Source organism: Nansenia antarctica (assembly GCF_963989245.1).
Source record: "Nansenia antarctica genome assembly, chromosome: 15".
Taxonomy (NCBI): Eukaryota; Metazoa; Chordata; class Actinopteri; order Argentiniformes; family Microstomatidae; genus Nansenia; species Nansenia antarctica.
This window is the reverse complement of record NC_137685.1, coordinates 3,178,487-3,201,611: the sequence shown is the minus strand read 5'-3', so window position 1 is coordinate 3,201,611 and position 23,125 is coordinate 3,178,487. Positions and strand designations below refer to the sequence as shown.

General features: G+C 50.1%; 1 protein-coding gene across 1 annotated transcript in view; it reads right to left on the bottom strand.

Moving 5' to 3' along the window:
- Window positions 1-508: 508 nt before the first annotated feature.
- Window positions 509-23,125, bottom strand: part of synpra (synaptoporin a) — a gene marked incomplete at both ends in the record, with an annotated part of 30,151 nt that continues 7,534 nt past the window's right edge. The window contains 4 exons of the mRNA XM_080545654.1: window positions 509-766; window positions 2,642-2,833; window positions 3,813-4,011; window positions 10,530-10,654. Of these exons, the coding sequence (XP_080401780.1) occupies window positions 509-766; window positions 2,642-2,833; window positions 3,813-4,011; window positions 10,530-10,654 (774 nt within the window). The remainder of the gene's footprint in view (window positions 767-2,641; window positions 2,834-3,812; window positions 4,012-10,529; window positions 10,655-23,125) is intronic.

Genomic DNA, 23,125 nt, shown 5'->3' with positions numbered 1-23,125 from the left:
TACAATACAAAAAAATACTTACAACAACTGTACCAATGGACAATTCCCGTCACCAAGATACCTCTATCTTTTAACTGCATGTTAGTCATTTCAACAAACCAGGAACATCTTTGTAGCTTTTAATTATTTTTGCACAGACAGAACATCAACATCAACAAAGCATTGATGCATCAGAAGGATTACCCCACCCTTAAAGAGACACAACAGGATAGTTGTTTAAATTCAGCCACTGCTTCTCAATATGTGCGCTCGCTCACCAGCTCACGTAATAAGTATTATGTGCCACACGCATGCCAGGTAAAATATTGCTATAATAGATTAAGATAGCTGTTTCAAATTAGCATTTGTTAATTAGAGAAAATCCTCAACCAGGAAAAGCTTCAGGAAAGGTTTTGCATCACAGCCGATGATTTGACGTAATCGTGGAGATCCCGTAGCATCTCTTTAACCCCCCGACCCCCTTTTATTGGCCCTTATTGAAAGCAGAGGTGCCTATCAGACTGCAAGGCTACATCTGATTGGAGTAGGAGGTGGGCCCGCCCACCTGGCTGTATTCCGAGGCCTGCTCTAGGTCTCCCTGGGCAGTGAAGCCACCTCCTGATTGGTCGAAGCTGCCCTGGTTGTAGGGCTGCTGGTTTAAGGCCCCGGCCTGTTTCTCTGGCGCCCTGTCAGGGTGCCGAGCTGCGCCACCCTTATGCCAGCCGGTCTCCTTGAAGACGAACCAGATGTTGCCGGCCCACAGGACGAAGTTTAGGAAGCCAAAGACCTGGAGGAGAGAGACACAGAGAGAGAGAGACACAGAGAGAGAGAGAGAGAGACACACAGAGAGAGAGACAGAGAGAGAGAGAGAGAGAGAGAGAGACAGAGAGAGAGACAGAGAGAGAGAGAGAGAGACAGAGAGAGAGACAGAGAGAGAGAGACACACAGAGAGAGAGAGACTCAGAGAGAGAGAGACAGAGAGAGAGAGACAGAGAGAGAGAGAGACATAGAGAAAGAGAGAGACACAGAGAGAGAGAGAGAGACAGAGAGAGAGAGACACAGAGAGAGATATATAAGAACAATAATAATATATAGCTGCTGCATTTTGTTTATCTGTAACCGTGAGAGCGCCTTTTTACTGAGGGAAGAATAGAGGGACTTGCAATAATCTAAATGAGATGGTAAATGGACTGCACTTATAGAGCGCCTTTATCCAAAGCGCTTTACAATGACCTCTCATTCACCCATTCACACACCAATGGCGGCAAGCTACCATGCAAGGCGCCAGCCCGCTCACTGGGAGCAATTTGGGGTTCAGTGTCTTGCCCAAGGACACCTCGACATGTGGCCAGCCGGGGCTCGAACCGCCGATCTGCCAACCTTGCGATCATTAGACGGTGGCTCTACCTCCTGCGCCACAGCCGCCCCAATGAGATTAATGCATGGACGACTTTTGGGAGATTTGTAAATGTTTTGACAATGTTTCTCAACTGATAAAAACACTGTTTTGATTTGTTTCTGGAAATTGAGGTCAGCATAAACATTTTAAATAGTGTGATTGATTTGTGATCAAATGCTGCAATAAGATCAAGAAAAATTAAAATGGAACACTGACCTGAATCAGCTGCTAAAAGTAGGTCGTTTGTGACTTTAAGTAGAGCAGTTTCAGTGCTTTAAGCAAAGCAGTTTCAGTGCTATGTTGACAGGGGCGAAAACCAGATTGGAACTTTTCAAATAAAACATTATTTGTTCAGATAGCTGGTCAGGTGATTATAGACCACCTTCTCTAAAACTCTGGATAAAAGAAATGACTCTATAATTGTTTAAAACTGATGGGTCCAGACTTTTTCAGAAGCAGTTGTACTTTAAGCATGCTTAAAGTAAGGCAGTACTGAGCCAGTGGCCATTAATAATATTAATAATAGCAAAAATGCTGGGGCAGACTGTTTCCATTAATTGTTTTAGTAGTCTACTAGGGACTATAGGGATTTCATCTGGAATAAATGAATACAGGTTTGCCTCCAATTGGTAAGCAACAGCCAGGTCATGTATGGAAGGAATGATCCGATCTCTGATATTTAAAATGTTTTTCATAAAGAATTGCAAGTTGTCACATTCTTCTGGAGAATGGTTGGTAACCTTGGTAACCTTGTTTGGTGGGACATTTACAATTCTGCCGATAGTACTAAACAGTATTCTTGGATTATGAGCGGTCTCGGAGATCAGATAACAGAATGGAGGAATTTCACCCTTGTGAAATAAGATGCATTGCAGATCCAAAAGCATTTAGCAGACGCCTTATTCCAAAGCGACTTACAATCAATACATTTGAATACTAAGCAAGTGAATCATCAATCCACCAGTCGTAGCAGGAAGAGTAATCCAGCTCAGGCCCGGGGCCATTGATAGAAGGAAGAACCTTCTTCTAAACCTAGGGATGTTTTTTTTTTGTTTGTTTGTTTTTAGACACTGGAGAAACAGAGAAACAGTACAAGGGGGGCAATAGAAGTTTTTAGGGGACACAGTAGAGGGGAAAAGCGGGTGTCTTCAGGAGACACAGTGCTGGGGGGCAGTAGATGTCTCAGGAGGAGCAGTTAAGGTGTAACCTGAAGAGATGTGTCGCATGTGATGTGTCTGTGCAGTGTACAATATTGTGACTCACCACAGATGTGTTGAGGCCTGACCAGCGAGGTCCCTGTACGGAGCCACACCTGTTGGTCTGGACCTTACAGGCAGAGATGAGCAGCGTGACCTCGTCTGGGTCTGTGGCCACCTTGATGTCCGACAGCGCCTTGGCCCAGGCAGAGGAGCTCACCAGCCACAGGAAGGAGAACACCACCGTCACCACGAAGTCCTGGTGAAGGAGAGGGGAGGAGGGTAGGATAGGGATGATATATGCTATAACAATACGTTTTTTAGCTGGTATTTGCCTATGAAATGGTATGTAGTGGTGCTTGTTTTAATGAGTCTCCAAGACACAAAAGAGTTAGTTATGTACCTAGTAGGGGTGCAACGGTTCAGTTCGGTATGAACCTCGATTTTTGGGTCACGGTTTCGGTCCATGTTTTTGTGTGTAAGGAGGGGAAAAAATGCTACTATTTATTTACAAACTGTTACTTTACTTTATTTTGCTTATACTTATGGAACTTTAACATTTAGACACATTCCAGAGACACAAAACCAGAATGAACGACCCCACAATGCAGATTTGTAGCAATCCGGGGCTTCCTCAAACTGTTGCCATGTTCTCAACTCCGCTCGCCATGAACAAACATTTTTTTTTTTTTTATACTTTATTGCAGGACTTTACATTACATTTCACAAGTTCATTTCACACACTTTACAAGTTTTCTTCACTTGTTTAAGTTCATCCTGCATCATTTTTGTTTGTTTTTTTATTTTTTATAAAGAGAACAAGAAATAAAGAAAATAAAGAATAGAGACTAGAGAGAAAATATAGAAAAAGAAGAGAGAAATTATAGAGATAGACATAGAAAAGTAAGAGACAAAGGGAGGGGGTGGGAGGGGTGGGATCGGGGAGGGGGGGGGGGGGGGCTTCCTTCCATGAACAAACATTTGAGCAAGAACCAACTCCACCTCTGACTTTGAATGAAACGCAGGATAAACCCGAAAACCCGCACGGTTCACTAGTGTATTGAACCGTGGAAGGCGAACCGAACCGTCTGAAATAAAACTCCTAGTACCTAGTAGTTATGTACCTTTAGTTGAGTTCAAACAGTTTCTGTGGTTTGGAAGAGTGTGTGTTCCTAAGATGAAATGAATGAAAGTTTAAACACAACAAACAATGAGAAGGTCAAAGGTCGTGTGCTCACGATGAAGGGTCCCCGGTTGTTCTCCCGGTACTTGTTCTGGAAGAAGATGTAGACGACGGTGGCCATGAGGGAGTAGAGGAAGGTGAACACCGCGACGGTGACGAAGAACTCCGCAGAGGAAGAGTAGTCCCCGATGAGGAAGAGCTGCTCTCCCCCCCGCCCCTCGCAGCGGGGCGCCTCGAAGGACACCTGGTGCAATCTGGGGGGGGAGGGGAGGCAGGGGAATCAGAACCATGTCATCTCAATTCAACAATAAAAATACAAATTCCTCCACTTATCTACAATTCGTGACGTAGAAGGTTCTATCTCCATTTTTGTCAAAATTGAGTTTATTACATAATCTGATCCATTAGGTGTTTATTAATGCCTTAAATTGTTGACATTTTTGAGTTAGTAATTAATAAAATACAAAGGTTCCATCTCACAAAACATAATGGAATGTAAAAACGTTGACGCTCAATATCTCTGAACTGCCCTAAACGGAGATAGAACCTTATCATTCTAAACGGAGATAGAACCTTATCATTCTAAACGGAGATAGAACCTTATCATTCTAAACTCACGAATTGTCAGGGGCCCCTCCTACAACTAACAGTGATTGGGATTGTTAGAGTAACATTTACTTCCATTTCCCTTACCATATCTTACCATATCTTCCTATGGAGTTCAGCTCTACTGTAGGACAGAGGGGTTTGAAGAGAACTTTAAAACATCAACCACTCATAACCTGAAAATCTCACTCAAGGCTCTCTGTCTCATCGTAGGAGCATGCAGTCATCTAGTACAAATAGCAGGCTCAAGGAGAGAGGAGCAACAACCTGAAACTCGTTAAAACATTCTTCACACAGTCCATTGGAGAGAGACAGGATATCAAGGGGAGTTGCTGTCAATATGGTACTGGCTGCAACAGTGTGTTTTAACGGTAAGGTCAGGGTGTCTTCTTTTTTGTGTCTCTACAAGTGGGTGTTTTTTTTTTCTCTCTCTAAGAGAAAGGCTGTCTTATGTCTCCGGGGGAAATAGTTGGCTATTCTACAGACCATTTCCATGTGCTTGAATCCAGTGGCGGACTGGTGATTGAATGACAATTCTCTCTCGCATGACCTCATAGTATATAGAAGAAGGGAGAAGGAGAACCAGAACTCCTTGACAGAATTACCAAGCCAACCATAATATATACAGATACTGGTGTGGAGTGTGAAGCTGGGTTGGGGAGTAAATCAATAAGGTAATTAAACCAGCTGGTGTGAGGTGAACCCTCTGTGGATGGGCCATGAGAGTGGTAATCACAAGTTCAGTGTATGTGTGTGTGCATGCGTGCGAGCAGTGGCAGACTCAGGCTGTTTGAAGGGCAGGGGCGAAAAGAAAAAAAGGGCACCTACTGCACAACATGGGACCCCATCAGTGCACATGGTCAAGTTTAGACCATTGGAAGGGCAGCCAATAGGGCACATCCTCTAATTTTGCCACTCAAAAGGGCACTTTAGTGCGACGTTTTTCAACAGTGGGGGCACATGGTCAAGTTTAGACCATTGGAGGGGCACCAATAGGGCACGTCCTCTCATTTTCGCCACTCAAAAGAGCATTTTTGCCACTCAAAGGGGCACTTAAGAGAGACGTTTTTCAACCGTGGGCGCACCAGGAGGGGCGGTCACCCTCTCTTAAGTGCCCTTTTGAGTCCGCCAGTGCTGAAATCTGTCTCGCCTTCATTGGACATTGTTTGGCTATATAAATGTCTTTCAGTGTGCCACTTTTTAAAGTACTGTGTATATCTTCCTGTGAAGAGCACCAACAGATCATTTCACCACTCCAGACGTAATTTAGAGTGTGTAGTGCCGGAGGAAAAAGGAAAGACGTAGGCAACGTAATGATAACTGTTTAATCAAAATAACAACTTGTACACTCCGTACAGGACCAGGAAATCGATCACCAAAACTCTTGTATCTAAACAGGAAGTTGCAACGTTAATAATCCTCCCCTCTGCCCCTAGTGCCAGAACTGGTTCCCTCCCACTACACAACCAACAGTAAGAGGAGAACATGAACCCATAATGTAGTCACTACACCAGCCCCCCCAGTGTTCACCTCAATATTGGAAATCCTCACGGCGAGGAGGGCGTATGGCCCGGCCCCTACGATCGTAGGTAAAGTCAGGAGGTGCGGGAGGAGGTGTGACATCGCCCATCACGTCCTCCTGCAGGGAAGGACGGGGGGCAGTGACGACCGGGGGCCCGTGAGCTGCGGGGGGTTGTCGGGGTCGGAGGGGGGAATGGCCAGGGCGCTGCAGGGGAGGTAGGACTGGAGGCCGGCCTCTGCGCGGTGGCAGGGCCAAGTCCAGGGGCAGTTCAAGGTCCAAGTGGGCCGGTTTGAGGCGATCAACGGACACACACTCAGGCCTACCCCCCATGTCAACCATGAAGTTCTTGGCTCCGGCCTCGATGACACGGAAAGGCCCGTCATAAGGAGGACGTAGTGGAGTCCTGTGGCCATCATGACGAATGAAAACGAACCTCGCCGAGTGCAGCTCCGGGGGCACCCTCGAAGTAGGGACACCATGCTGCGTAGTCGGGACCGGGACGAAGGTCCTGGCGCTGTCCAGCAGGGAGGCGCGCTGAGCGGCGGCGGACCAGGGCTCCGTTGACTTGGGAATGAAGTCACCGGGGACCCGCAGCGGCTGTCCAAACACCAGCTCAGCGGACGACGACTGGAGGTCCTCCTTAGGCGCTGTCCTGAGCCCCAGCATGACCCACGGCAGCTTGTCAAGCCAGTTGCTGTCCGTGAGGCTGGCTCGAAGGGCGGCCTTCATGGATCGATGGAAACGCTCACAGAGCCCGTTCGCCTGCGGGTGATAGGCGGTTGTGCGGTGGAGCTTGACCCCCAGATTCTCCGCCACCGCTGCCCACAGCTCTGAAGTAAACTGTGAGCCACGGTCAGAGGAGAGATCAGCAGGGGTGCCGTAGCGGGAGACCCACACCGCGATGAACGCCCGGGCCAGGTCGGGGGCTGTCGTTGATGAGAGCGGAACTGCCTCCGGCCAGCGAGTCGTCCTGTCCACCATGGTAAAGAGATAGGTGTATCCGTGCGAGGGGGGCAGCGGCCCTACCAGGTCCACGTTTACATGATCGAACCTCCGCTCAGGCACAGAGAACTGCTCCAGGGGGGCCTTGACGTGTCGATGCACCTTGGCGCGCTGGCAGGCGATGCACGTGTCTACCCAGGCCCTCACATCCCTCTTGAGCCCATGCCAGACGAATTTCTCTGACACCAGCCGCGAGGACGGTTTCCTACCAGGGTGAGACAAGCCGTGTATCGCCTCGAAGGCGGGGCGCCTCCAGTTGGCGGGGACCACCGGTCGTGGCTGACCCATGGAGACGTCGCACAGGAGCGTGGCCCCTGCGTCACCGAAAACCACCTCTTCTAGGCGCAGTCCTGTGTCCGACAACTTGAGAGCCTGGACGGCGGGGTCGGCGGCCTGGTCTGCAGCCATGCGCGCGTAGTCCAAACCCAGTTGGACCGCACCAACCACCGCCCTGGAGAGACAATCCGCGACCTGGTTGGACTTCCCAGCAACGTGCTGGATGTCTGTGGTGAACTCGGATATGTAGGCGAGCTGGCGCTGTTGGCGGTCGGACCACGGCTCCGCCACCTTGGACATGGCGTGCGTGAGTGGCTTGTGGTCCACGTAGGCCGTAAACTCGCGGCCCTCCAGTAAAAAACGGAAGTGTCTGACAGCAAGCCACAGCCCGAGGAGCTCCCTGTCGAATGTGCTGTACCTTTGCTCTCTGGGAGACAGCTGGCGGCTGAAGAATGCAAGAGGCTGCCAGGCGTCCCCAACCCACTGTTCGTACACCGCTCCCACAGCAAAGTCAGAGGCGTCCGTGGTGAGAGCAGTGGGTGCCGAGGTCGAGGGGTGGGCCAACATGGCAGCGCGGGCCAGGGCCGCCTTGGTGTCCTGAAAGGCTTTGACACGCTCCGCCGTCCAGTCCACCGGCTGCTTCAGAGTCTTGCCCTTCTGGGCATCGTACAGAGGCCGCAGGATGTGAGCGATGTGGTGGAGGAAGCGATAGTAGAAGGTTACCATCCCGATGAACCCCTTGAGCTCGCTGATTGTGCTGGGGCGCGGGAAAGCAGCGACAGCTTCCACCTTCGAGGGGAGGGGGGTCACCCCCTCTGCGGAGACCCGGTGCCCGAGAAAGTCGATGGTGTTCCGTCCGAACTCACACTTCGCCGGATTGACAATCAGCCCATGTTGGCTGAGCCGTGCGAAAAGGGCCCGGAGGTGGGACAGGTGCTCCTCCTCCGTGGTGCTTGCGACGAGGATGTCATCCAAGTAGACGAAGAGGAATGGTAGGTCCCGGAGCACCGAGTGCATGAGGCGTTGGAAGGTCTGCGCCGCGTTCTTCAGGCCGAACGGCATCCGCAGAAACTCGAAGAGTCCAAATGGCGTGATTACGGCCGTCTTAGGGACATCCTCGGGGTGCACCGGCACCTGATGGTACCCCCGTACCAGGTCCACTTTGGAGAAGAAGCGTCTGCCTGCCAGGTTCGCTGAAAAGTCCTGGACATGTGGGACCGGGTAGCGGTCAGGCTTGGACGCGTCGTTGAGGCGGCGGTAGTCCCCACATGGGCGCCACCCGCCGTCTGACTTAGGGACGATGTGCAGGGGAGACGCCCAGGGGCTGCTCGAGCGCCGAACGATGCCCACCTGCTCCATATGCGCAAACTCCGCCCTGGCGATGGCCAGCTTCTCCGGGTTGAGGCGCCTGGCCCTGGCGTGGAGGGGAGGCCCCTCGGTCTCGATGTGGTGCTCCACTCCGTGTTTCACCGTGGGCGCGGAGAAGGTGGGCTTGGTAAGGTCGGGGAATTCGGCGAGCAGCCGAAGGTACTGGTCACTTTCGGCGAGCGTATTGGACCACCCGCTGTAGACCGCCTCCCCCTGCGTACAGGCGAAGGAAGCGAAAGTCTGTGAGTTGACCAGGCGCCTGTTCCCCACGTCCACCAACAGGTTGTGGGCGCACAGAAAATCCGCACCAAGGAGGGGAAATGTGACAGCCGCTATGACAAAATCCCACGAAAAGCATTGTCCTCCGAAGCACACGTCCACCGCCCTAGTGCCATAAGAGCGGATAGGTGTGCCGTCCGCGCCTGCCAACTGCGGACCACGCTCCTCCTTCGCCACATCCGACCTCTCTGCCGGAATGATGCTCCACTGGGCACCTGTGTCACAAAGAAAACTGCGACCAGAGGCGGTGTCTTGTATGAAGAGCAGCCTGTTGGTGACGCCAGCGCTCAGGGCCACTACTGAGTGCCGGCCCCGCCGTTTCCCGTCGGTCCGAAGGTGCAGGGTGAGCGGCACCGTTTGGCCTTGGCGCCAAAAGTGGCGTGGTAGAAACAATGGCCCGCAGCGTTACCCTGCTGGCCAGAAGGTCTGGCGTCACCCTTCGCTCTCCTGCGACGGTCGGGTGGCGGGGCGGCCGCGGGAGCGAGCAGGTCGGGGGACCGTTGAGGCATGGCCAAGACGAACCGGTCCGCCTCCCTGGCCAGGGCGCGGGGCTCCATGATGGCGGTGTTGGCCAGCGCCATCCTAACTTGAGCTGGCAATGTGCGCATGAACAGCTCTGTGAAGAGGATCATGGGGTCTTCTGTACCGAGCAGGTTTAGCATCCTCTCCATGCGCGCAGAAGGCCTCTCGTCACCCAAGTCCGACATGGCAAATAGGCGACGCACCCTCTCCGCAGTGGACAGTTCAAATGTCTCTAGAAGCAGGGCCTTGAGGCGCTCATATTTGTTCGTCGTCGGGGGAGCAGACAAAAAACCTACCACTCGAGCTGCGGTGGAGCTGCCCAACATTGCCACAGCATGGTTGTACCGGTCGTCGTCGTCATCGATGTCACTTTTGTTAAAATGTGCCTCTACAATAGCAAACCATGCAGCAGGCGTTGAGTCCCAGAATTCTGGTAGCTTGAGAGTGGGAGTGTGCGCACCACGCGTTACCCTGACAGGGGATGGTGATGGCTGCCGCTGGTTCGAACGTCTTCCTCTCCCGGACATTTTGCAGGATTGCAATGTTCGCTCGCTGGTTTTTGTACACAATCACGTTAACAAAAATCCACGTCGGGGGTCACCAGTGTAGTGCCGGAGGAAAAAGGAAAGACGTAGGCAACGTAATGATAACTGTTTAATCAAAATAACAACTTGTACACTCCGTACAGGACCAGGAAATCGATCACCAAAACTCTTGTATCTAAACAGGAAGTTGCAACGTTAATAATCCTCCCCTCTGCCCCTAGTGCCAGAACTGGTTCCCTCCCACTACACAACCAACAGTAAGAGGAGAACATGAACCCATAATGTAGTCACTACAAGTGGCTTGTTGAAACCACTGAGTGAGTGAGGGGTAAGGGGGGTACATAGACAGACAGCCAGACACAACTCGTGACGTTTAGAATTATACGGTTCTATCTCCATTTCTGGTCAAAATTGATTTTTTTACATAATCTGATCCATTAGGTGTTTATTAATGCCTGTGTGGTGTTATTTTTAAAATGTTGACATTTTTGAGTTAGTAATTCATAAAATACAAAGGTTCCATCTCACAAAACATAATGGAATGTAAAAACTTTGACGCTCAATATCTCTGAACTGCCCTAAACGGAGATAGAACCTTATAATTCTAAGCTCACAAACTAACATCAGAAACAACATGGGAGTCTGTCTGTACCTGAAAGGGTAGGCGAAGTTGATGCCGATGCTGAGGTTGCTGCTGGTCTTGTCCACACAGTCGACGCTAACCCGCAGCTGCCCGGTGTAGCCTCCGCATGTTGCAAACGCAAAGATGGCAAAAAGCTACAGAGACACACAACCAGACAAACACAACTTTACACAACTGCACACTCTTGGATTGTTGTTCAGTTAATTCCTGCACTTAACATGGGCGCATTTCCGCATTTCCGAGAGCGAAATAACATTTCTGTAGATGATTCGCAATGCATTCTGGAGGGTAGTCCCATGGTTCCGAATCGAACGTGGGTCCCGAATGTCTCCAAACGGAGCCATGGATAGCCCTCCCCCTTCCCCCTAGCCCCTAAACGTGAACGTGCAAAACGGAGCCGAAGGGGTGAATTGGGATCGGGCCTTTGTCTATTGTCACCCCAGTGTCACTCTCAAACACATGTATACACACACACACACACACACACACACACACACACACACACACACAAGATAGTCAACAAGAGTGCATGAATCATCTGATTACTTCTGCAGTGTGAGAAGGCGTTATTGTGATTGCTAACACTGTGGACAAAACAAACCAGAGCCTCAGAGCACAGACGCTGTCATGGGTGTCGTCTCCTCCGTGTTACACATTCTCCAATAATTCTGAACTAAAGGATAAACAACCCTGAGAAGGATGAGGATAAGCTAGCCACTCTAATCCTTCCCAAAGATGAGGTTGCTCTTTCGGCCGACGAAGCAAAGGAGGGGGGGTCAATTTCAATTAAGCTCCTGCTCCCCAACAAACAGGTCATTAATTCCCCGCTACTTGTTTGCCAGGCAGCGTGTTAGGTACAAGGACAAGGAGGAGGACAGGCGTAGGGAAACTGTTACCGAAGATGTCCCCACTAGGGACCGTGACTTGTTTACTACATCTCTTGCTCTGGACATCTTTTTCCCCCATTTCCCCCGTTCCCTACCTCACCCCCCCCCCCCTTCATGGGGCGGCTGTGTCTCAGGAGGTAGAGCCGCTGTCTAATGATCGCAAGGTCGGCAGATCGGCGGTTCGAGCCCCGGCTGGCCACATGTCGAAGTGTTCTTGGGCAAGACACTGAACCCCAAATTGCTCCTAGTGAGCAGGCCGGCGCCTTGCATGGCAGCTTGCCGCCGTTGGTGTGTGAATGTGTGTGTGAATGGGTGAATGAGAGGCCGTTGTAAAGCGCTTTGGATAAAGGCGCTATATAAGTGCAGTCCATTTACCTTCTCTCTCTTTCTCATTCTCTCTTATTCACTCACTCAGCATTGAGGTCTGTCTGTCTTCCTGTCTGTCTGTCTTTCTTCCTGTCTGTCTGTCTTCCTGTCTGTCTTCATGTCTGTCTGTCTTCCTGTCTGTCTTCTTGTCTGTCTGTCTCTTTCGCTCTCTCTCTTGCTCACTGCTTTCCCCTCGTCTTCATTTGCCATCTAAGGTTATTTCTGCCAGCGACATGTAGTAGGCTATACAAAACAACAAAGATGAGACAGACATATAATGATAAACAAGAAAAGAGAGAACCAAATAAGGCATTATAAGAAGGCTCCACCAACTGCTGTGATCTATAATAACAGTCTACAGTGAAACCATCACGTTGCCTTACCTGCTTACCTGCTTTCTCAAGAGTAGCAACTATTTTCAACGAGAACAACTTCTACGGGAGTATAAATTCTAGCCATAATGAAACACATTAGTAATGCATTGAGAGCAGAATTGGCTCCTGCAAAGATGTTAGAACTCTCACCCTCTTCTGTTGAGCTGGTTTTGAGCTCTGCGCTTATTCAATGTGTGGAGACAGAGAGATAAAGAGCAAGGCCTCCTCACTGTTGGGAATGAGACTTTCTTGGAATGAGATTACTGTTCAGCAGATGACTCACATGTCAATGTTCCATTATGAAACAAATGTGTGATGTGTGAGAGTATTATATTCATACGTTTGCCTGCACCATGCATCCCAGCACAGGTAGGCAAGGCAAGTTTATTTGTAGAGCACATTTCATACAACAGGGGCAATTCAAAGTGCTTTACATACATTATTTAAAAATACAGCAAGAGCAGCATAGTAAGAAAATAAAAATTACAATGAATAAAAGCAAATATAAGAAGTAAATAGATAAAACATTTAAGACAATAGTTAATGTCAATAGTCAATAGTTAATAGTTGTGTTTAATCATAACTGATGCAAAACATGAAGGTCTTTAGCTTAGATTTAAATATTTTAAGGGTTTGGGCCTGTTTGATTTCTTCAGGGAGTTTGTTCCAGGAGCATGCAGCAGCGTGACTGAAAGCTGCTGCACCGTGTTTTGTTATATGTAATAGGTAATATGTTAACAACATGCAGCATACAAAATAGCTGATTGTTATCAACCCATCACGCTAGCTATCAGCAGCCTCACCAGAGCGGCCCATTCAAAGCACATGTACCAGTCAAAAGTTAGATTAAAAAAAGGCTATTATAAATCCCAAACTCTTGGCTACTCAGGTTTCAGACATGCGTTGTATCACTTCAGGTGTTTTGACACATTATATGAGGGAAAAAAATACAAAATAAGTGTTTTATCAGAATAGTTTTCTGGATTTCTGCCAATCAATATGCACTGACTGAGTCACCCCCTGAGCTGGTGGGAACTTAGTTCAGTATCTGTCTCAGACAGGGATCGCAGTATCCCCCCTGCACTCAATGACAACCATTCAGACTCAGGGAAATTCTTGGAGATCATTATGGTTCCACTCCACTAGGCACTATGCTCACAATGCAACAGCCTCTCTTAGGAGTGGTTACAGAGACTCAAGATGCACACACACACACACACACACACACACACACACACACACACACACACACACACACACACACACACACACACACAGAATTCCCATGCAGCTACCGAGCCATTTTTGAGTTAGTAATTAATCAAATACAAAGGTTCCATCTCACAAAACATAAGGGAATGTAAAAACGTTGACGCTCAATATCTCTGAACTGCCCTAAACGGAGATAGAACCTTATCATTCTAAACGGAGATAGAACCTTATCATTCTAAACGGAGATAGAACCTTATCATTCTAAACGGAGATGGAACCTTATCATTCTAAACGGAGATAGAACCTTATCATTCTAAACGGAGATAGAACCTTATCATTCTAAACGGAGATAGAACCGTATCATTCTAAACGGAGATAGAACCTTATCATTCTAAACGGAGATAGAACCTTATCATTCTAAACGGAGATAGAACCTTATCATTCTAAACGGAGATAGAACCTTCTCATTCTAAGCTCACGAATGTAGAAAACTGAAAATTAGAAGCCTTGATTATCTGGATCTCACATGTTAAAATCCATCTGTTGCTGCCACTATTACAACAGACATTTTTAAACAGAATACTGGACCGTACCTGATTAACTACAGTATATTCATTGTATGAAACGTGGACTTACCGGAGCAAATATAACCATACACATTTAAAAAGGTAAATAATCCAGTCTGGTCACACGGGAGGATTTCCAGCACCTCTCTCTCCCTCCTACTAATGAAACCCACAGAAGAAGAATGTCCCTAAAGATTGAAAAGGATTGTGTGTCTCTACCCCCCTCCTCTCTCTCTCTCTCTCTCTCTCTCTCTCTCTCTCCCTCTCTTTACCTCTCTCCCTCCCTCTACCCCTCTCTCTCACTCTCTCTCTCTCTCCCTCTCTTTTCCCTCCCTCTACCCCTCTCTCTCACTCTCTCTCTCTCCCTCTCTTTTCCCTCCCTCTACCCCTCTCTCTCTATCTCCCTCTCTTTACCTCCCTCTCTCCCTCTATCTCTCTCTCTCCCTCTCTTTACCTCCCTCCCTCTACCCCCCTCTCTTTACCTCCCTCCCTCCCTCTACCCCTCTCTCCCCTGGAGTAAAACAAATAATTCTGAGAGATACAGAAAAAGTGAGAGGAATATAAGAGAGGGTGAGAGACTTATCCAGTAATGACACACACACACACACACACACACACACACACACACACACACACACACACAAACTCACAGTGAACACCAGCCACACTGGACCTAATTATTGTTGTTAAAATCCTATTTATTAGCAATCAAACGACGTGTCACAAGATGACCTTAGAGCTGTGCTCTAAGGAGGCTGTTATTATTGTTTTGTTCTGTGTATCCACGCTTTATTAGCGGGCAGATTGACTATTTGGCCTGCTACTCTGAGGCGAACAGTGTCAGTGCTCTTAATGAGCACGATTACCTACTCTGCTAATGAGACTTGAGCACTCTCAAATACCAGAGCATTAGCCTGAGGAGAAGTTGTTATATTTGTCACTGTAACACAATCACAAACACAACAGGTAGAATTGACCTGTTAGAGTTCCATTACAAAATGTAACTAACATGGCCATAAACAATGGCTTAACACTAGAACAGCCATGAGTGAGTACAGAAACATTTTATGTCTGTGTTTGGTGTTTGTGTGTGCGTGTGTGTGTGTGTGTTTACATGTGTGTGTGTGTTTGGTGTTTGTGTGTGTGTGTGTGTGTGTGTGCGTGTGTGTGTGTGTGTGTTTACGTGTGTGTGTGTGTTTACATGTGTGTGTGTGTGTGTGTGTGTGTGTGTCTGTGTGTCGAGTCGTTTGTCACTGATTAGTACATGTCTATGGAGCAGTGGGGAAACAGGGGCACGATGTTCTGCCCTGCCCAGCGGAGCTCCCACTGATGCCCACATCCCTCCTGACAGATCTGCTCAGATCTGCCCTTATTCATGCAGTAGGTGGTAGAAATCAATTCAAACTGAGCTTGGATCAGTGCCTAGTGGCATGCATGTATGTACACATCCTAGACATTAGACTGCAGGTGCCACCTTTGGAAATCCTCCAATGATGTGTCAAACACCGTGCTCTGCAGACACAGATGGAGAGGAGCTGTGCTGCAGTAGTAGTAGTTATCTGCACAGTTTTTCTCTCTCTCTGTCTCTGTCTCTGTCTCTCTCTCTGTCTCTGTCTCTCTCTATCTTTCTCTCTCTCTCTGTCTCTCTCTCTCTCTTTCTCTTTCTCTCTCTCTGTCTCTCTGTCTGTCTCTGTCTCTGTCTCTCTCTCTGTCTCTCTCTGTCTCTATCTTTCTCTCTCTGTCTCTGTCTCTCTCTCTCTCTCTCTCTCTGTCTCTCTCTCTCTGTCTCTGTCTCTCTGTCTGTCTCAGTCTCTGTCTCTATCTTTCTCTCTCTCTGTCTGTCTCTCTGTCTCTGTCTCTGTCTCTGCCTCTCTCTCTCTATCTTTCTCTCTCTTCCTCACAGAAACGTAGATGTCTTCAATGTTAGACATCTTTAAACCTCCAACCTACTCCAAATGACACTCCACTATAAAGAGACATCACATCACATTGGGTGCAGGTGTGGACGTGTGCAGGAAGATGTCCTTTGATCACCTTTGATCTTGATAACTTTGATCTTGGGTACTTCAGATACTACATCAGTTAGTTCCGACCAAGGCATTCCATGAGTGCTGATATACAGTATAACAGCACTGGGACTTTTAACTATATCTATCACTCCGAAATGACCGTTAATACAAAGTAGCTAGCCTGCAGATGTTTGTGTTCAGGTTACTAGGCAACAGTCCAGTTGCGGAACTATTTTTTGTTGACGGAGCCAAAATGAATGATTAAATAAACAAACAAATCATAATCTGTTGTCAGTTATTACTGTTAACTAATAAATTGCGCTGTAGAACTGTTGTATAAAAGCAATATCACACTCGAGGTCATGCTTTTAGGCCTGCGGCCTCGTACCTACGAGCCAATCACAGCCGTGCTGATATTCAGTATAACAGCACTCCCTCTCGTGTGATATTGCTTAATTCTATGACAGGTGAGAACACGTCCTCCAGTGTGTTTCCGTCATATTGCTTCCACCTATCCTCTATTTCCAGATCTGTGCAGATGAAGGAGAGGAGACAAGGAGAGGAAACCATGTTAAACTATTACAAGACCTGTAAGTGGACCAACATTACCCAACAACCCCTCCTGAGATCTGGAGTGGGCAGTGGCCAATCACACACACTTACATTACAAGTCCCTCTCTCCTCCATGTCTCCCAGCATTCACCACTTTATCTCCTCCCCTCTATCTCCCTCTCTCCAAGCCTGTGTTCCATATAAAGCTCTATGCCTACAGGCTGCTCAAAACTACGATCACCATAATAAGAGCTGACACCTACTTAGCATGCAGCCCCAGTTTGCCATTACAGGCAGCTGGATGTCCATCTTGCCAAAAGGAGGAGAGATTATGATGGTTTCAATGGTGCTCGATTCCTGAAGAGGCTAATTCAATGGTGGTCTGTCATTAACGGATTATTCAGCCTGACCTCTCAGTTACCCTGGAACATGTGTCAATTGAATTGTGTTTTTTTTGCAGACACACACACACACACGCATGCACGCACGGAACGCACACACACAGTGTATCCACATGCTTGCACAGGCTCACGCATGTGAACCAGCATGTGAGGAGGCAGACACCCACATGTATACACACACACACACACACACACACACACACACACACACACACTCACGCATGCAAGCATGCATGCATGCATGCACGCACGCACACACACTGACAAACACACTCACACACACACACACACACACCCACACACACACACACACACACGCACACCCATGCACCCACACACACACACACACACACACACACATCAATATTATCGCATATTTCTGTTCACTGATGGGAATGTATGGTTGACGTAAAAAAAAAACTTTGGGAGAAAGCAGACAGACACACACAGACACACACACACACACACACACACACACACACACACACACACACACACACACACACCTTTGGGAGAAAGCAGTTCTTAACTTGAGGAAACATAATCCGACAAAGTCACTGATACCTCCATGTTACCATGGAAACACAGGCCTATATTCAGAATTAAGCCATGGACACCCTCCCTTCCTCTGGCTAGAACATTTAATTCGAGATGAAATACACTACTCATATTTCTACAGTGTCATATTTCTGAGTGGGGGGAAATTCTAAATAGAAGTGTCTTCCCGGCTTTATAACCGCATTATTAGGACGAATGAATGACGATGTGTATCAGTTTGACCAGGAACACAAAACACACAAAGCATCGACATCGACTCTGTCCTAGAGCTCAGTTTGGGCATCAAACAGAACTGCAGAAAGAAGAATTTCCCTTCTTCAGTCTGACCTACATAACTCTTACTTGGCTGTCTCTCCACTCGTTGACCAATCGTTAATGAGCATCATTAAAAACCTCTTTCTTCTTCATTGAACATGCTGCACTACATTAACCAGACCCACGTCATAAGGAAAGGCCTTTCGATATCGTCCTAATTGAGCCACATTTTCGGTCAATAAAGGCAAATACACAATATACACTGAACGCAATACTGAAACTCTCCATCTGACGCTCTCTTCCTGTGTCATGAGGTGATGACACAGAGAGGTGACAACCTCTCAGCATTTTGTGTGACAGTAGCTATCCCTACACAACATTCTGTCTTGATCAGTGGTGGACTCAGGCTGTTTGAAGGGTGACAAGGGGCGAAAAGAAACAAAGGGCACCTACATGGGACCCCATCAGTGCACATGGTCAAGTTTAGACCATTGGAAGGACAGCCAATAGGGCACATCCTCAAAACGGCACTTTAGTGCGACGTTTTTCAACTGTGGGGGCACATGGTCAAGTTTAGACCATTCCTCTTATTTTGCCACTCAAAAGAGCACTTAAGAGACGTTTTTCAACCGTGGGGGCACCAGGAGGGGCAGTCGCCCCCCCTGCCCCCCTTTCCTGAGTCAGCCAGTGATCTAGTGTTGCACTGTTGATAACCTGTCTGATTGTACTGTTGTCTGGGGTCCATGGGCGAGTGCCCGCTGACTGGCTGAGATTTTCTGGTTGAGAGTTTGCTCCCCTCTACTGGATGCAAAGGGTACTACAGCCTCAAGAGATCACAGAGAGAGACTGGGTACAAGTAACTGTACCATGACATTACAGGACAGTTCACTTGAGTGACGGCGGTGATGTGCCACTCACTGAACATTCAGGCATGAGGCACAAGGGAGAGGAATGTGCTTTAACTGATGTTAAATGATTTGATTTGAACTAGAGTCAGATGTGATTGTGATGGTTAGAATACTGTAATGACCAAAAGCAGTGATGTGTTTATCTGTACAAACATACATACTAAACAATGTTGTGCTCAAGCTAAAAAGCCTACTTGGTAAAGGGACTGCACTTATATAGCGCCTTTATCCAAAGCGCTTTACAACGGCCTCTCATTCACCCATTCACACACAGATTCACACACCAATGGTGGCAAGCTACCATGCAAGGCGCCGGCCCGCTCACTGGGAGCAATTTGGGGTTCAGTGTCTTGCCCAAGGACACTTCGAACCACCGATCTGCCGACCTTGCGATCGTTAGACGGCGGCTCTACCTCCTGCGCCACAGCCACTCTGCCAAGTTCTACCAGTCTAGTTTAAATGCATTGATGGCTGCTGATGGCTAGGAGTTAGGATTTATTCGAGGCTGCAAACATGAAGGGACCAGTGAAATGATCATTAGGTAATCTACGCCACCTTGTGGTCATAATGGGACATTGAGAGAATAGAGCATCCATGTGTTCGGTAGGTAAAGGTGTAAGTAGAGGTGTAGACAGAGTTGGGTAGATAGAGTAGTATGGGAACAGTGGTGGTAACACATGGTTCCCGGTTAGACTGCTGGCTGAGACCAGCTTATCTCATCTGTGTGTGTGTGTGTGTGTGTGTGTGTGTGTGTGTGTGTGTGTGTGTGTGGGAGACAGAGAGAGAGAGAGAAAGAGGGAAAAGGGAGGGTGTTGCGTGGGGAGAAGGTAAGGTAGGGGGAGAGAAAAGAGAGAGAGGTTGCTGACCTGTTCATAATTCACAGAATCATGTAGAGATTGTCCCACCCTGTCCTGACATGACATCTCCCATCTACATAAATCAATAACTAGTCATGACGGTGTCATGTAGGCCTGTTCATCAAGATCCAACAAGCCCATCACCTTCCTACATCCCAGTCCCTCATTCCCTCCTCTCCTCTTCTCCTTCTCTCCCCTCTCCTCTTCTCCTTCTCTCCCCTCCCCTTCTCTCCCCTCTCCTCTCCTCCTTCTCTCCCCTCCCCTTCCCTCCCCTCCCCTCCCCTCCCCTCCCCTCTTCTCCTTCTCTCCTCTCCCCTTCTCCTTCTCTCCCCTCCCCTTCTCTCCTCTCCTCTCCTCTCCCAAGAAGGGGTTCCATATGATGTGTGCTAGCTGCTGTGGAATGTTCGAGACCAGGGGTGCCCACACTTTTTTGAACCAAGATCTACTTTTCAAGTACCCAGTCTGCCAAGATCTACCAGTCTAGTTTAAACATCGCAAACGTACACGCACGTACTACAAACACACACACACACAACACACACACACACACACACACACACACACACACACACACACACACACATCTAGACTCTCCCCATGGGTGACATCGTAACAGTGGAGGTGGAGCACAGGTGGTGTCCAGCAGAGCCATGCAGGATGCTAGGCTAGGCTAAGATCGGCTAAATTAAGCTAATCCAAGCTAAAATAAGATAAACTAAGCTAAAATAAGCTAAGCTAACCCAAAGCCGAAACATATAGTAGAGATTGGATGAAGGACTCTCTTAATATGTCCCCAGGTGCATAGAGAGCACAGCAGATGTACTCTGTCAAGTGCTTAAGTTAAGTATTGGGGTTGTTGCATTTGTTTTTCACATCACAGTGTGAGACAGCGAAAGAGAGAGAGAGACACGCACACGCACGCGCACGCGCACGCGCACACACACACACACACACACACACACACACACACACACACACACACACAGTGCACTTCCAAGCTCCCATTATGTAAAAAAAACAAAAACAGTTTTCCCATCCTCCCTCCCATCCTCCCTCCCTCCCATCCTCCCTCCCTTCCTCCCTCCCTCCCTTCCCCACTCCCATCCTCCCTCCCTCCCTCCCTTCCTCCCTCCCTCCCATCCTCCCTCCCTCCCTCCCTCCCATCCTCCCTCCCTCCCATCCTCCCTCCCTCCCATCCTCCCTCCCATCCTCCCTCCTCCCATCCTCCCTCCCTCCCTCCCTCCCTCCCATCCTCCCTCCCTCCCTCCCTCCCTCCCATCCTCCCATCCTCCCTCCCTCCCATCCTCCCTCCCTCCCATCCTCCCTCCCTCCCATCCTCCCTCCCTCCCTCCCTCCCATCCTCGCTCCCATCCTCCCTTCCTCCCTCCCTCCCATCCTCCCTCCCTCCCTTCCTCCCATCCTCCCTCCCTCCCTCCCATCCTCCCTCCCTCCCTCCCATCCTCGCTCCCATCCTCCCTCCCTCCCTCCCTCCCTTCCTCCCTCCCTCCCATCATCCCTCCCTCCCATCCTCCCTCCCTTCCTCCCATCCTCCCTCCCTCCCTCCCTCCCATCCTCCCTCCCTCCCACCCATCCTCCCTCCCTCCTCCCTCCCATCCTCCCTCCCTCCCACCCATCCTCCCTCCCTCCCATCCTCCCTCCCTCCCTCCCTCCCTCCCATCCTCCCTCCCTCCCTTCCTTCCTTCCTCCCTCCCTCCCTCCCATCCTCCCCCCCTCCCTCCCATCCTCCCATCCTCCCATCCTCCCTCCCTCCCTCCCTCCCTCCCATCCTCCCTCCCTCCCTCCCATCCTCCCATCCTCCCTCCCTCCCTCCCATCCTCCCTCCCTCCCTCCCTCCCTCCCATCCTCCCATCCTCCCTCCATCCCTCCCTCCCTCCCATCCTCCCTCCCTCCCTCCCTCCCTCCCATCCTCCCATCCTCCCTCCCTCCCTCCCTCCCTCCCATCCTCCCTCCCTTCCTCCCTCCCTCCCTTCCCCACTCCCATCCTCCCTCCCTCCCTCCCTTCCTCCCTCCCTCCCATCCTCCCTCCCTCCCTCCCTCCCATCCTCCCTCCCTCCCTCCCATCCTCCCTCCCTCCCATCCTCCCTCCCTCCCTCCCTCCCATCCTCCCATCCTCCCTCCCTCCCATCCTCCCTCCCTCCCATCCTCCCTCCCTCCCTCCCTCCCATCCTCGCTCCCATCCTCCCTCCCTCCCTCCCTCCCATCCTCCCTCCCTCCCATCCTCCCTCCCTCCCTTCCTCCCATCCTCCCTCCCTCCCTCCCATCCTCCCTCCCTCCCTCCCTCCCTCCCATCCTCCCTCCCTCCCTCCCTCCCTTCCTCCCTCCCTCCCATCATCCCTCCCTCCCATCCTCCCTCCCTTCCTCCCATCCTCCCTCCCTCCCTCCCATCCTCCCTCCCTCCCACCCATCCTCCCTCCCTCCCTCCCTCCCATCCTCCCTCCCTCCCACCCATCCTCCCTCCCTCCCATCCTCCCTCCCTCCCTCCCTCCCTCCCATCCTCCCTCCCTTCCTTCCTTCCTCCCTCACTCCCTCCCATCCTCCCCCCCTCCCTCCCATCCTCCCATCCTCCCTCCCTCCCTCCCATCCTCCCTCCCTCCCTCCCATCCTCCCATCCTCCCTCCCATCCTCCCTCCCTCCCTCCCTCCCTCCCATCCTCCCATCCTCCCTCCCTCCCTCCCTCCCTCCCATCCTCCCTCCCTCCCTCCCTCCCTCCCATCCTCCCATCCTCCCTCCCTCCCTCCCTCCCTCCCATCCTCCCTCCCTCCCTCCCTCCCATCCTCCCTCCCTCCCACCCATCCTCCCTCCCTCCCATCCTCCCTCCCTCCCACCCATCCTCCCTCCCTCCCATCCTCCCTCCCTCCCTCCCTCCCATCCTCCCTCCCTCCTTCCTTCCTCCCTCCCTCCCTCCCCCCCTCCCTCCCATCCTCCCATCCTCCCATCCTCCCTCCCTCCCTCCCTCCCTCCCATCCTCCCTCCCTCCCTCCCATCCTCCCTCCCTCCCTCCCATCCTCCCTCCCTCCCTCCCTCCCTCCCATCCTCCCATCCTCCCTCCCTCCCTCCCTCCCTCCTGCAGCTGCCTTCCTTCTCTCCTCTATGATTTGCGGTCGTTTAGCCCTTCCCTGCCGGAGCCCTTTGAACAGGCGAGCGTGGCGTTGTGAAGGGGAGGGTGTGTGTGTGTGTGTGTATGAGTGTGTGAGTGTGTGTGAGTGTGTGTGTGTGAAGGGGAGGGTGTGTGTGTGTGTGTGTGTGTGTGAAGGGGAGGGTGTGTTAAGCCCTGCGCCCCTGAGTGTTTATCAGCCTCTCCCAGCTGGGCTCCTGGGGGAGAGAGAGAGGGGGGGGGGGGGGGGGGGGGGGGTGACAGAGAGATGCTGGGATAAACGCTGGGCCTGATTGTGTGTCGATAAATTGTGTAGATATTGGTCGAAATGGATACTATAGTATACCAGAGGGGTGGATGCTGCCTCTTCATCCACCACATAGCTTCATATGGGGGGTTTGTGTGTTCAAACGCAAATGGTCTCTGTGTACGTTTTTGTTTTGATCATTTATCACAATCTGTTTTATTTTATTTTTATTCTATTTTCTCGATTATTCCTTCTGTGACTGAGTGATTGGATAGAGGCACACAGAGTTCCTGTACAC